We start from the raw sequence: 15,012 nt of genomic DNA, 5'->3' as shown, positions 1-15,012 counted from the left end.
TTTATTTCTTTAGCAAAACCCTACCGCTCTCCCCACATCCCGGAACATCGTAAACAGCCAATCGAAGCTGAAGAGGTGTGTTGATCGTTGTGATTGGTCGCTTGGTGAGCAGGCGCACTGGTTTACAAGGGTGGGGGGGAAATAAATACTAAATTGAGAGCCCGTAATGGCGGCGGCGCTGAGGAGGTTACGCGGAACAGAAGTGGAACGAGTTCGGCCTGAACCGGAGCCTCCCCCACCGCTGTGGGGCATGGCACCATTTAGGTGTGCCCAGCACCGCGACAGCGGGCAAAGAGCGGTTCAGGGCGGCTCCCAGGTAACGACCCAGTCCCTACCCCTATTTTGTCTCTCCCAGTTATTAACGCTGTGTTACGTAATTGACCCCCTCAGGCCACCGTCTGCGCTTCCCTTCCCCTGAAGTGCTACCACGTGCTCTAGTCTGTTGCGTCCACTCTGAGAAGGAAGCGAAACGAAGCCAGTTGTGTTTTGTCTCCTCGTTATTCCTCCCCTCCTCATTTGTTTTTAATGATTGCTTAGCTAACTCTGGCTGATGCATTCCTCCAAGTGCACGCCTGCCGGAGCTGAGCCATAACAAAACCTTCCCTTGGTTCGGCTAAGAAAAAAAGGGGAAAACCTTGGATTGGTTAGAAGTTAAGAAAATGGTAAGTCCTGTATGAAATGTCATCTTCTTTGTTCCTATCTAGAGTTTTTCACCCTTGTCTGTCCCCAGAAAAAATCGTACAGACTTTTAATTCTTAAAAAATGGAGCCCAGAGACTTATTTATTTATTTAGCGTATGGTTGGTCACACACAGTATTCCTTAGCCCAGAGACTAAGGAAATGTTCTTGGTAGGTAGTTTTTCCTATATTGGAAAAAGACTTGCTGGCTAACATTCTCCCTTTAGAAGAGGAAGGCGCTGCTGTGTAAATCTGAGGAAAACAAAAAAGCAAGTCTGTTTTGTTTAGTCTTTTCTTTTAGGGCTGTGTACAGTAAAATGCTCCATGCTCTCTCTAACAATTCTGGGTCATGAAGGTAGGTTCTGAGAAATTGTTAAATGTCTTAAAATGTTTTGTATTCCTAGAAGATTCTTTCGTTCGTGATTACGTTACATGGCAAATAAAGCTTATTTTCAAGGTTTGGGTGGGATTCTTAGCTGCTTTTTAGGGTATTTGTTTTCTGTTTTTGAACTTGAGTCGTAGTCTTCAAAATATGGAAGCAGATTCAAATAGGTTTTTTTTTTTTAAAGTAGTTCCTAGTGGAACTGTGGTAGTATTGAGTAAAATATGCTGTTTTGAAGCAGCTATTTTTAGTTTATTATACCCTAGCTTTTTCCCAGCTTAAAAATTGGGATTGTAACAATAAAGGATATACAAAAGAGTGATAAAGATTCTGAATGAACAACAAAGAAATCCTAAATCTAAACTCTGAACACTTGTCTAATATAGTTTAACACCTAGAAAATTCTTAACGAGCAGGGAGTATGTTCTGAATTTCTATTTCTTGGGAGATTAATTTTAGTACAAATAACTCACATTGCAGAGAGGAGGCATGTCCTACAAAATTTAGACTATTAGAGATGAATAGCCTTAAGCATCAGTTAGTGAAACTAGTGAATGTAACTAGAGCAATACAATGTTATTACTATAATTCTTGACACCTTATTTTAATGTTGGAATAGAAATAACTTTAATGTGTTTTAAAACTCACATATTTTATTAGCTTCCTGTTGTGGGAAAATATTTTAGTCTCTGGAATTTTAAGAAATAACTAAATATGTATGCCTCCAGTTAAATCACATCGAGGACAGATGACAAACTATTTATACTTGCATTCTATAAATTCTTGGACAGTTTAATCAGCTGTGAATAAGAGAGTCAGGCAAAATTTTTAATTAGTTTGATTGCTGAAGAGAGATTTAAGATAAAGCCTGCTTTTTGTTAGTCACTCCTGGCAATCGTTTAGTAAATGGTAAGTCTGTAAGTGTAAAAGGAAAGGTGTTGCCCAGGTGATTATTAAATTAAACATACATAGGCTTACCAATGTTATTTTTAGTGCATCACAAATACCAGCAGATATTAAAAATGTAAAAACAATTATTTGAAATTGTGTTTTGATACCACTTAAATTAATACTCAATCAGTGAAATAGGTCCTGAAAGACACAGATATTTTACTATGATGGTTAAAGATTACGAGTGCAAAATATCTAAGTTTAAACTATTCATTAAAGAGTCTCACAAAATATAAGGTGGGAATTGTATTGATTTAAGAAAAATGGATAGTAGCTGAGACTGTTTTTCTTGAGGAAAGGAGGATGGTATTTTTATAATTTTTCTGTATCTACTTGATATTGATATTTGATATTGATATCTACTTGATATTCTTGATATTTCGGGCAGCATATTAACTCTTCCATTGCTAAAAAATACAGCTCAATCTCAACATCTGCAAATGGAGATCAATAAGAGTTTATGCAGTGGTAATTTGGTTGGCCTTTCAGATGCCATTAGGATTTTTTTTTTAAAGGATATAGTGTTACTATCCGATTGTTATATAATTGAGATAAAATCAAAGATATAGTATAAGTGAGTTGTTTGAATCTTAAATAAATTTTAGATTATTGTACTTTGGGGTATAACTAAACATTTTAAGCTTGGGTTTAGGTATTGTTGGGATACATTTGGTTATTCTGATGTGTTCCTTATTTATACCTCTTATCATTTGAAGATTATACATTTTCTAGTCATCGCTTGGAAGAAACCATTGCTATATAGCCACTATTTCCAGATCATTCCTCTCAGATTATTATAATGTCCCTCCATGAATGTAGTACATAGCCATTTACCTAACACCACAAGAGTTTCCAACAAATGAGCTAAGCTTTAAGGCATAAAGCATTTCAGAAATGTAATACTGGAAGTACTAGAGGAAAATACTTCATTCATCTGCTCTCTTCTCCATCCCCCTCCCAGGATTTAATTTTTGCAGGTAAAATTTAGATTTGTTATTTATCATAGCTGTGTGTTCATATAAATATAAATGATGTTGCATTATGAAAAAGGAAGGTCCTGCTCTTTCCATTTCCTGATATGACCTTGAAAAGACTGGAAGTCTTCTACAATGCACTCATCCTATTTTTGCAAGTGGTTATAAGTATGTATCATCAATAAAACAAAACTTCCTTGCCTGTCTGCCAGTCACCACTTGAAACACACACACACACACACACTGTGTTTCCCCGAAAATACTACCTACCCTAAAAACACCAGGGTGTGGCCATGGCCAGCACCAGAGCGAGGGCATAGGGGCCGATGGTGACTAGCAGCAGTTGCAGGCCACACAGCATAGGTGAGTTGATTACCTGTCCAAGCAGCAGGTGGGGGGGAGTCATGCAATCTGGATGCGCTGTGCGGGCTGCCTTGAAAACCGAGAGTCGGTGGGACAAAGTGGGCAGTCGCCCACAAGTGGCTTGTTTTTGCATCTCTCAGTTTGTCTGCAGCCCGCGCAGCACATCAGGATCGCCTGCATTCCCTCCATGCCTCTGCCTCCACCTATTGCTGGTGCCACCGTGCGAAGAAGAGCCTCCTGTGACTGCTCTGGCCCACAGATTCTCAGCTTTCCCGCAGCAGCGCAGTGCCTCCCCCCACATCTCTGCCTCTGCTGCTTGGACAGATAATCAACTCACCTGCGCTACGCAGGCTGTCCAGCCCCAGAGTGCGCCAACCAAGGAGTCGGGCTGCAGCTGCTGCCAGGCACCATTGGCACCCGCGTGCTTGCCACCTCTTGTGAGCACCAGGGGGGTGGGGCGCCCAGCGGGCTGATCACCCTGATACTGTGTTTCCCAAAATAAGCCCTAATGCATCTTAAAGACCGGGTCTTATTTTTGGAAAACTGTGTGTGTGTGTGTGTGTGGGTGTCTATTTTTGTAAACTGTTCCATGTTTATTAAAATTAAGTCATACTCAAGTTATGCATTTATTAGCATTGCTAAAGCACATAGCAACTAATGAATTTTGTTGGAGTTCAGTTTTATGCCTCATACAATTTGGCTGGAATTCTGGAATACAAGGGTTGAAAACTATGCTATGAAGTTGAAAAACATCTTGGATGAAACTAGAGGCAAACCATTTCTATACTGTAGCCAAGAAAGCTGTATCAGTACTCCCACACAGTCACCAAGAGTTGATGAAGTCAAGCCATTATTTTTTAGAGGCTCCTCTGCTACAAGGATCTTCTTACAACAGCAATCACACGTTACTACAAGCAGACTGCTCAATTTAGCTTGGTAGTCGTGGATTAACAAGAAGATTTTCCAGGAACATTCTGTTGAATTTTCTACTGATGATATGACATTCAGCTTGAATGCAAAAATTAGCTATATACTATTCTAGAAATATTCTAGGTGTGAGCCTAATCATTTGTAAAAATTAAATGTATCGGTTCTTCCTGTAGGAACAGCCTCCTTATCCCAGGTATGCCCCCAATTACTGGAATTCATCTCCAAGAGCTTCCTATTCAAATCCATATCCTGTTGGATCAGAGCTTCAAGGCCAGGTAGAGTAATAGGAATAATGTACTGCATTTTGTCTGGACATGGCTTCTTGTAGAATAATTAAGCTTCTGGTTTGAGAGTCGATAGTATATAGCAAGATTGTAAAAAGATCAAGTTAACTAATGTAGCATATACATTTTCAGAGAGTTTCTGCTGTGTAACATCATTTTGTGTAAAAATTTAGGTGTCACCTGGGTGTAAAACATAAGATCTGAAGTTTTACCCTAAATGATGGTTTGTAAAATCTGCTGTTCACAAGATTTCTTGTTCTATGCAAATAGTTTCTTGTAACAGTGATTTTAATATCTTCCCAACTGGGTCAGTTTGTTTTATTGTTAGCACAAATAAGCAAACAATAATAACAGTAATAAATAGAACAGCTTCTTTTGCTACGGAATCCTTGGTGCTTTCTGAGCTTGGTTGCTTCCTTCCAAACATCATTACCCAAATAGTAACATTAGTACAAGTGAGTGTGGGATTTGCTCTCTGTTTATGTATAGTAACTTCTCTTCTGGCAAAGTGGGGGTGTGGTTTTCTTCTTGATAATTTCTTGATTAGGGTATTGCTTTCTGCTTGATTGTTTGTCTGGTGTTAATCTCTGCTTGGTGGTCTTTTTGTTTCTTTAGCTTTTTTACATGCAATATTCTATATTGTCCGTAACTAAAAGTTGCAAGATCCAAAACATCTTAATAGATGTCATTTTGTTTACTGACGCTGCTTAAGGAAATAATTCTGGAACTGTCTTTGAATAAGGCATTGATACCCTAATTAATTCTTGTCTTTAAGCTAGGCAAGCTATTTTAAATAGCTTCTCTTTTTGTCCTCCAGGGAATTGATTCTTCCTACACAAATGGTGTCTATGGACCTTCATACTCAGCTCCTGGGGCAGGGCCGCCATATCCCAGTCTCCCACAGTCAAACACACACTATTCTTCAGAGCACCCTCCTGCCACTTACTCCACAGAGTCTTCTAGCATATATAGAACTCCATCATCGGCATCAAACTGGAATTATCCCCCTCCAGACTATCCAACTGAAGGTTCCATGGTGAGGAGGCAGGTAGCAGGTTACTCCCCTCCACAAGTAAATATCTGATATGAATCATCATTGTGTGTGTGTGTGTATGTATTTGGTCATCTTAAGACGGCAAACATACCTAATCTTTCTGCCTCCTAGTCTCTCCCTAGCAACAAACCTATAAGGTGGGTTGGGCTGTAAAGAGCAACTGGCACAACGTCACCCATCTGGCTTTCATGCCTAAGGGAGGCCTGGTACTTGCCGCCTGGTTTCTAGGCCATATTATTTTGTCTGTTTCAATTGCTGCCCTTTCTTCTTTTTAAGTGGCAGATGTAGAGACAATAAATGAAAAGGAGCATTTGGATATTGAAAGAAGGGGAGAGCACACAGGGTATTGTGAAGCATCTACTGCAAAGTGCCGGCATGTGTCCTGATCATGAGAATAAGGAAATGGGGGAGGGCAAACCATTGCTTACTCAGCTGCATTACACCCCGCATGGATGGACCATAACCTGATGTGCCCATCAGAAAAGAGCCCAGCCTTTTGAAGCATGAACAGAAAACTGGAATGTTGTTTGTCTATTAAAGTATTAATTAGTGCCATGGAAACACTGCTACTAGAAATGTCTTTTAATGTTTTATTAAGTGATGAGTTTTCCTGGGGCAATTAAAGAAATGTGTCTCTGTATACCCCTTTTCCTGCAGGGCCCAGCTTTTCCGCTCCCACCCTATCCGTACGGAGATTGCAATCCTAACATTCCACAGCAGAGACCACCCCCTCAATCAGGACTTCAGGATGCCACTTGGCAAACACCTGGCGTTTATGGAATGCAGCCTCCCTATGGTTGGCCCCCTCCCCCAACAGGGCAAGGAGGGAATCAGTATGTTGCACAATCTTGGCCTAACAGTGATGTGTCTACTCTACATCCCCCAAATAACAATCCAAAGGTATGTCTTTGAAATACACAAGGAGTTTACTTGTCCTCTAATGCAAAATATTAAAAGAATATGCTGAAAATTTAGGGTTGTGTCTTTGAAATACCATAGTTTCTATTTTAAATTGTGTTGTGTTGTGCCTATAATTGTGTTATGCTTCTAGTTTTGCTAATGCTAATTTGTAAAGAGCTAAACAAATGAGAATATACAATTTGCAGTACTATGTAGGATAGTGAACAACACACACTTTCTCTCCCTCCCCATCCCTCCCTTCTTTGGGTTTTTTAAAAGGAAAGTCTGATAGAATTGAAACTGGTTGAAAACACTAACAATCAGCCAAAATAATTATTTAGTAATTTAATTTAAAATAAACTTGTCAAAGTGTCACTAACTTGCAATGAAAAAACCCAGTTGAGCAAAATTGAGACAGTTTTGCACAACAGATACAAGAATGATATAAATCTTTTCAAATACATACTGTGAGTCTTTCTATACTAACAAACTCACTAACAAACTCTAGGAAATTAATATAAAAAGAATGAAAGTGTTTGGAGTGTGAAGGAAAGAGTTAAGGCAAAACTTATTAAAAATAAAAATCTATGCCGATTTATTTTCAGCTCTCCATCAGAGAAACAAAGTATGGATTTATATTACGTGTACTATGTGAAATCTGATTTAATAAGACACGTGCAGACCCAGGCTTTAAATGTTAAAAAAATGGAGTAGTCAGTATTATAGTACATCTAGAGGAGATTTGTATAGATGCAGAATTGCAGAGGCAAATAACTATTTAAAAAAGCAAGGTGATTAATATTCAACAAGCATTGATATAGAAACATTTTGCCAAGACCATTTGGGTAGAATACTGTTCGATTGTAGTTGAAATGCTTTGATATTGCAGAAATTGGTAACAATAAAATAATAAAGTTTTAAAAAGAAACCTAATAGGAAAAGTAATTGGCGACACTCATCTTTGAAAGATTTAAAGTCTTCAGTGTAGTAGCTATTGAGTTTATATGTTCATCTACAGTTTCATTGCTGTTTCCAGTTGACAAGTTTTGTATTTATGTGAGGAAGGAAGCACTTAAGCTACTGAGCTCTTATATTCTTGTTTTTTGGGAAACTGCTTACTGTGCTATAGAACCCATGGGAAGGTCACCTAGGTTTTAGGCTATTGGATCATGGCACATTGTGATGTCATTCTGACAGGTTCAAAGTTCAGGTCCTATCCATGGTGGCTTTCAGTACTAGAGCCTTTTTGCACTGACATCTTGAGAATGCAGATCTTACAAATATGCAGAGAGGCAGGCTGGCAATATTTGCCACCTAGGGATATGCTTTTGTAGCATTTTTGAGACAGGATGGGGAGAAATGGAACTGATAGAGTTGTTGAAATTGCTTTTTTTCTGCTTTAGGACTCTTTTAGCCAAATGGATCAAGGGATTAACCAATATGGTTATCTTCCTGAAGCCAGTAGTTTGCCTTCTGGGACCACGAATGACTACAATCCAGCACAGCTTGATGTTAAGCCATCTGTTTCCAACCCCAAAGTGCAGTATAGTGCACAGCCCCAGCTGTATGATAATGTACATAAGAAACCATCTGTGATTAACAGTGGATCGGCTTGTAAAATAAACATACAGCCTCCAACTGATGTGCAGCCTGGAATACAGAAGATCGCACAAGTTATGGAGGGAATTGAACTGTTGGAAGAAGAAGTGGATGAATTTGTAGGTAAAAAGACAGACAAGGACTACTGGTTGCTGGAAGAAATGCTGACCAAGAAGTTGTTGGAACTGGACTCTGTAGAGACAGGTGGTCAGGACAATGTGCGCCAGGCAAGGAAAGAGGCAGTTCATAGAATCCAAGCTGTATTGGAAGAACTGGAAAGGAAGGGTCTTTAATGTGAGTGACAGTTTAAAAATCCAGTCCTGAAATTATTACAGGTCTCTGGCTTTTCTCTTGACCTCCAAAGCAATAAGTGGGGATGTGCATTTTGACTTTAGAAAAACAAAAATGGTAAGTTTAATCTGATTTAACAAATGGGTCAGATCTAGAATTTAGTATGGTGGTTATCCCATTCAATGAATAAGAAGGAATGAAATGCTGGCCCTTGTTGTTTTAAGGGTTTCGTTGCATAGTTTTACCAGCTACAGGAGAGAAATCATTTGGCAAAAAGAGATTGGGATTTACATCTCAGAAAATCTCCGGGACCGTCAAGGATTTCAGCAAGTTACTTGTCATATTTGAAAAGTAGAAAAAGAAAGTTGCAATGCAGCACCAGTAAAGCCATGACTTCAGGCTCTTTAGCTACTTTTTCTGTGCATTATTTATAGATTCATTCTGTTTGTCATATAAATTGTGTAATATCTTTTGGGATATAATATGTTCAAGTGCAACCATGCTGATAAGCCATTTATCACTAGGGCAACCAAAACCCAGGCATTTTTCATGTTATTTCTCCCTCATCCCTTATTATGCAAATATAATCCACATTTTTTTAAAAAAACACAACGATGGGATAAGAAGAAGGAACCTAGACGACGCTTGAATTGCTGGCACTTTCAACTAATGAACTGATTATGAGGATTTGGGGCAGGAGAATTTGGTGATAAATGCTTAGCTGTGACATAGACTTTATATGTTACAGTTGCTTATATGCCGGTTTAATCTGTTATAGCTGATTAGAAATAATCAGTTCCCATACCTGCGGAAATCAATTAAAGCTACTGCCTTGTATCATCAGCTCTTCACAGTGTGTCCCTGGTTCAAAAAGGCAAGAAATATATCTTTTAATTTTTAAAAACAGGTATTTATTGTAAGAGTTTTTAAAGAAGAACACTGTCAAATAGCTAAAATAATAAAATAAATATTAGAAGTGTTTTAGTAAGAACTTCATTCAATATATAAAAGACTTGCATACCATTTTGGAAGTCTTTCTGGTTGAAAAGCAGGGTGTAGCTGTTTTAAATAATGGACGTTTGTACATAATGATACAGAAAACACATCTTAAACATGGTATTGTAGTTCCTGGTTCCTTGTGCCCCAGTGCTCTAAATATCAGCAGCAAGAAAAATATATGATTTGACTGTAACATTAGCTATTGACTTTCCTTCCTTAAATTTTAAAGGCCTAATTGATATTGTTTGTTGCCATATGTGTCCAATGAACTCAAACTCCCAAATGTTACATTAGCTGGTAGTTTGTTTTTCTAAATATTGCATGGCCTTGTTCTGCTGTAAATCTGAAGTCTTTATATATAAACTTTACAAAACCAGGATAGGAATACACTATAAAGATAATATAATTCAGCAACTAATAAAAGAACAGATCAGCCAAATTAAATAGATCTGTGCAACAATTCTATTGTTAAAATATTGGATAAGAAAGTCATATGTTCTCAGTGTCTTAAGAATACAGCATAGTTTTCTCCATGGTAGGAAAGAAACGTTCACGGAAAAATCATGTTCAATTTTCACATTTTTACTTGTTTTAAAGAGTCAGTACTATTTATGTGGAAAACCTTTTTATTGCCTAAGGAGAACAAAAAGCATACCTCACTTAATCTGTGTGATGGTTGTAGTTAGGTTTGTTCTTGTTCTCAAGTTATCAAAGAAATTCCAGTTACATTTTGTTCTGTAATTATTTGCATCAGTTCTAGAGTAAAGCATAGTCTGAGGCTTTCATGTGAAACTAAAAGACAAGTGGGAAAACAATATAAAATAAGAGATGGAAGAACTGTGATTGATTTAAGTTTGCAATGTTACTTTGTATATTTTACTAAAGAAATCCCACAATGTGGGACCAGGAAGAACAATAATCTCACCAAGTAGTTTGGAACCTGGCATTTTCTTTAGCCTGAACCTGCTTAATGGCATTGTTGGGATAAATTAGGGAAGTGTGGTTGAATGTAGTCTGGAGTCTCCGGAGGGAGGGGCTACTTCGCAGAGGGCAAAAAGACAGAATGCCTGGTAGTCAGGAAAAAAGCAAAGACAGACCCTCTCAAACAGTTCAGAGGGTATATCTATAGTTATGCAGATAGTAGTATTAGTCTGGCAAGATTGATGTCAGGCCGCACAAAATAAGAATGACGTGGACTTATTTCTGAGCAGCTTCTTTTATTGTTGTTTGCCTACAGACAGAATCTTGTCAGACTAAAATGACTATCTGCATAACTATAGATATACTCTATGAACTTCAAGGGAGGGTCCTCTTTCTTCCTACCAGATATTCCAAGCTCCACTGCCTCCTTTCCCACTGAGATAGCCCTTCCCTCCTGGACTCCAGACTATGTTCAATCATAGAAACAGTAGAGATGGTAGATAAGATATGTACTGTATGTTTCATATCTTACATCACTTTGCAGTTGAATATTGTCTGAAGGAAATTGAACTTTTATCTTTCTATTGCAAAATAATGAATGAACTGTCTTGAATAAACTTGTAAACTCTAGTTTTTCTGCATCTTAATGTTTAAAACAGTTCAATCACATTTGTTTTTAAACAATGTCAAATGCTCAGAAATGAAACTAAAGAAGGTCAAGATATACTTCCTGATTTCTTTCCCTACTTTGTGTTTGCTAGAGTTAAGTGGAACACATACCTTATACCTTCCATTTTTAAGACAACGTATTCTCAATTACTGCCATTCTTAATCCCTATCAAAGAGTGCATGTAATGATAGCTAATTATGGCTTATTTGTACAGTGTTTCAGCTAGCAAAATGCAGTGTCTATCATGGAATTTGCTCAATGAAGTGATTACATTGATTACAAACCTCTTGTTCTTTTATTGTTTTCTGTGATCTCCCTCTGGCACAAGGATCAATCCATACAAACTCCCTCTGCCAGTTGGCAGATTAATAATATAATTTCTAAGAGTGACTTGTTGTGTTTGATGAGTTAACGGAGGCATCTAAGAATTTATAGTGCAATCTATTTGGAGGAAAGTATCATCTGATATGTATGTCCAACATTAATTGGGCTGTACAGTCTAGTTTTCTGGCAAAAAGGGTCTGGAGGCTACATGCAGCACCCCGATGTCTCATCCCTTATATAAAATTGTGGCCTGAGGGCTATGGATTTAAAAGGCTGAGAAAGCTTTACATTTAAAATCTTATTCATATTAGCACTGCAGGAGATCTACAGTATATGGATTTCATGATCAGAGTACTTTAAAAACATGCAACTCCTGTCATGTTTTGGCCCTTTCAGATAAAGTATATTCACCAAAGTGAAGGATACTGTATAATTTGACAATATATAGGCTTTTTGAGAAACTTCGCATAAAAGACATTTGTTCTGGGTGGAGAGTTGCTCTAAAGTTGCAGCAATGACTCATTTAAGTCCCTGTGTCCCAAACATTTAATTTACTTCATTGCTTTCTGAGTTCAGTTAAAATATTTTCTTTCTTTTCTTACTTGTTTTATTTTATACATTGCATAGTTTTGGGTTTTTACATTCTGAAAAATCCTCTCCTTTTTTGTGTTCATAATTTAAACAACTTCAGGATGTTTCAATAGTTTCCCAGGTAATGATTGCATACAACTATTACACAAGTATTGAGAAATGTAATTTAAAAATGTGACTAAATTGTCTTATGAAAGGACCATCTTATGGTTCTCTGATTAGCTAGTTCTTCACCTCACTAACAAGACAATGCAAAAACCTGGTTTGTAATTGATGTGCTTCAGCATATTTAATACAGATAGCTCTCAATTTACAATTATTCATTTAACAACTGTTCAAAGTTACAATGGTGCTGCACTGACAAAAAGTGACTGCACTTTAGACCATTTCAGTGTTGCAAAGTCACATAATCAAAATTCGGAGGCTTGGCAACGGGCAGGTATTTGACAGTTGCAATGTCTTAGGGTCACGTGATCGGCATTGCAACCTTCTTAGGACACTTCTGACAAGCAGAGTCAGTGGGGAAATCTGAATTTGCTTAATGACTGGGATCAACCACAACAAAAAATTGGGCCCAGCTCACTTAACATATATATTACTTCATGATGGACGTTCCTGTTCCATTATGGTACAGTAGTAAACTATCTGTACCTGTAAGGGAATGACTGCAATTTGGATTACGTTAAAAGATTAGCATTTATTAGTTAAGTTGTAGTGGAAGTACTGGCCCCAGGCTAGGCTGCTTAATTGGAATGGAAATTGCCACAGAATACTAATACAGCAGGGTAATTTGGGATGTCAAATCATTTCCATACTGCTTCCTGTATTAATGTATTACTGGTATCATCTGAAACAGAGTTTTGTTTTAGGAGTCATAACTTTATACAGATGGTCCTCGACTTATAACAGTTCATCTAGTTCAAAGTTATAGTGGCACTGAAAAAAGTTACTTATGACCATTTTTCACACTTATGACTGCTGCAACATCCCCATGGTCACGTGATCAAAATTTGAATGCTTTGCAACCGATTCATATTTATGACCTTTGCTGTGTCCTAAGGTCACGTGATCACCTTTTGCGACCTTTTAAGCAAAATCAATGGGGGAACCAGATTCACTAACTTAAAACAACTGCAGTGATTTGCCGTGGCAAGAAAGGTTGTAAAATGGGGCAAATTCACTTAAGAAATGATTCACTTAGCAACAGAAATGTTGGGCTCAATTATGGTCGTAAATCGAGGACTAACCATATATAACGTCTTAAAACAGTAATGCAATGTTGCGGTGTAGTGAAAATGCCGTCCATTCATTCATTGGTTGCTGATCTTTAGCTTTATAAATAAAGCCTGAAGGGCACTTACTGCAGCAAATCTAAGCCCATGGATTTACACCTATTTTATGAAGGTGTGGCTATATATCTCCAGGCTGCAGCAAGTGGAAGCTGCTGTTTCTACTTCATATACCATGTCTTAACTGGAGGTGTGAGGTGAATTGACACAAGGTGTTTTCCCTAACACCATTACTTACTGTCCTTCCTAATCTGCGTAATTAATCTGCATAAGAAGTGAACATACTCTTGGTTAAAAGCCATACTGTGAATCCTTGGGACACTAATGCTGGTGAATAACAAAATGCGGCATTGCACGCAAAGCCTAGCACCCTGGGGATGTTTCCATAAAATTGTGGTCCAGAAATATATATTTGTATAACCTGAATGGGGAACCTGACCTAAATGCTGTAGAACTGCAGGCACTGGCAGGCACTGGCATTACATAATTCTGAACAGCGCTGGGGCAATGATGCTCGTGCCTTTGAAGGACATTTGAAGGACACCAGATAAAAGAAGGCTGCCTTCAATTATAATTCCTCTTTAGAGATTGGTAAACATGATTTAGTAATTATGGTACTGGACAAGAAGGGTTCAGCTCCACCCCTAAATGCGGAAACTCACTAGTTAATCTAGTTGATACTTTCAGTCTCATTCAGATCTATCTCACAAGGTTGTGTCGTCTGAAAAATATAGAGCAACATAAAGTATACATTGGATTAAGAATAAAACCAACCACTGTTGTCCTGACCAAATAACTCCACCTGGAATTAGCTCTGAAGATGATGACTACTTTGCTTTGAAAACGGGATAGGGATTAAAATTTCCAAAACGTGGCTGGAATATTAGTTCTTCACTTTTGATATTTGTTTGCAGTCTCTGTTGGCAATTCTTTTCTTCAATGCAGCCTGTATCTTCATCTTAGGGAGCTAGCTATGTAGGCCCAGCGGAGAAGACCAGGGAAGAACTTTTAGGCTTTGGATGTAAATGGTTTTATGCCTGTCTCTTCAGATAGTACTGTGTATTCACAGGCACTAAAAATGATAACCCAACCCTGGGGCGTGTGGCTTAGATTTCAGTCTCAAAGTCCTGCCCTGATGTCAGAAGTGTTAGTCAGAAAAATTACTGAGGGGTAAGTTAAACTGCTGAAGGCTATCAAAATGGCTGGCAATCTTGGGTTTTTCATCCTTTATAACCCTTACATGGAAGTTATGGATGGTGGAGAAAGATCAGCCCAGTAATCTGCCATTACAGTTAATTCTGCTTTCTGATCTAAGGGACTCACTCCCTTCTCTTTATGTTGCCAAATTCTGTTATGCTGCCAGTAAGACAGGATTCAAGTTGCCTAATCTCATCCCTCAATATTACTGTACAGTTACTATACCTAACTTAATATTGAATAAGGATGGGTAGATATCGGTTTATTTTATTTCAATCTATCTTAGAATTTAGAATTCTGTCTTAATTTCTAGATAGTTTTCTGGATTGTTTTAGTTCTATGCATAGCTTTCAGTGATATGAATAGAGTAATATTCTGTGTTATTCTGCTAGTTTATGTTTTGTTTGGTCTTCCTTTTTACTTTTAAACAGTTTGTTAATTGTTTTATTCTATACTTGTCTTTGACTGAAATAAACTTTGATTTACTGGCAAAGGTCTATCTTGGAGGACCATCTTCAATACTTTGTTTATACCTACAAGGGGATCCTCTCAATATTTCAGCATATTAGACATGTTGCATGTTATAAATATGATCAACGTCTACATTTTTAATGT

General features: G+C 37.8%; 1 protein-coding gene across 3 annotated transcripts; it reads left to right on the top strand.

Moving 5' to 3' along the window:
* BAG4 (BAG cochaperone 4) lies at nt 1-10,956 on the top strand. Of its 3 annotated transcripts, none has more exons than XM_034436863.3 (5): nt 1-316; nt 4,452-4,553; nt 5,380-5,634; nt 6,274-6,516; nt 7,920-10,956. In XM_034436863.3, exons 1-5 carry the CDS (start codon nt 167-169, stop codon nt 8,406-8,408), a joined length of 1,239 nt encoding a protein of 412 aa, XP_034292754.2. In that variant the 5' UTR covers nt 1-166; the 3' UTR covers nt 8,409-10,956. The 3 variants fall into 3 exon arrangements, with proteins under 3 accessions (XP_034292754.2, XP_034292755.2, XP_034292756.2); XM_034436864.3 differs by having other exon boundaries at nt 12-316; nt 5,380-5,598; XM_034436865.3 differs by lacking the exon at nt 1-316 and adding an exon at nt 403-662.
* The last annotated feature ends 4,056 nt before the right edge of the window (nt 10,957-15,012 follow it).

The sequence above is a fragment of the Pantherophis guttatus genome, chromosome 9 (genome assembly GCF_059756535.1).
Source record: "Pantherophis guttatus breed Tessera chromosome 9, ASM5975653v1, whole genome shotgun sequence".
Lineage (NCBI taxonomy): Eukaryota > Metazoa > Chordata > Lepidosauria > Squamata > Colubridae > Pantherophis > Pantherophis guttatus.
This window is presented reverse-complemented; position numbering and strand designations above follow the sequence as displayed.

Bases quoted from the DNA above. Each gene is read 5' to 3' on its own strand.
- BAG4 (XM_034436863.3), top strand. From the start codon at position 167: ATGGCGGCGGCGCTGAGGAGGTTACGCGGAACAGAAGTGGAACGAGTT. The intron at 4,554-5,379 runs GTAGAGTAATAG...TTTGTCCTCCAG, and splicing joins GATCAGAGCTTCAAGGCCAG to GGAATTGATTCTTCCTACAC. The intron at 6,517-7,919 runs GTATGTCTTTGA...TTTCTGCTTTAG, and splicing joins CCCCAAATAACAATCCAAAG to GACTCTTTTAGCCAAATGGA.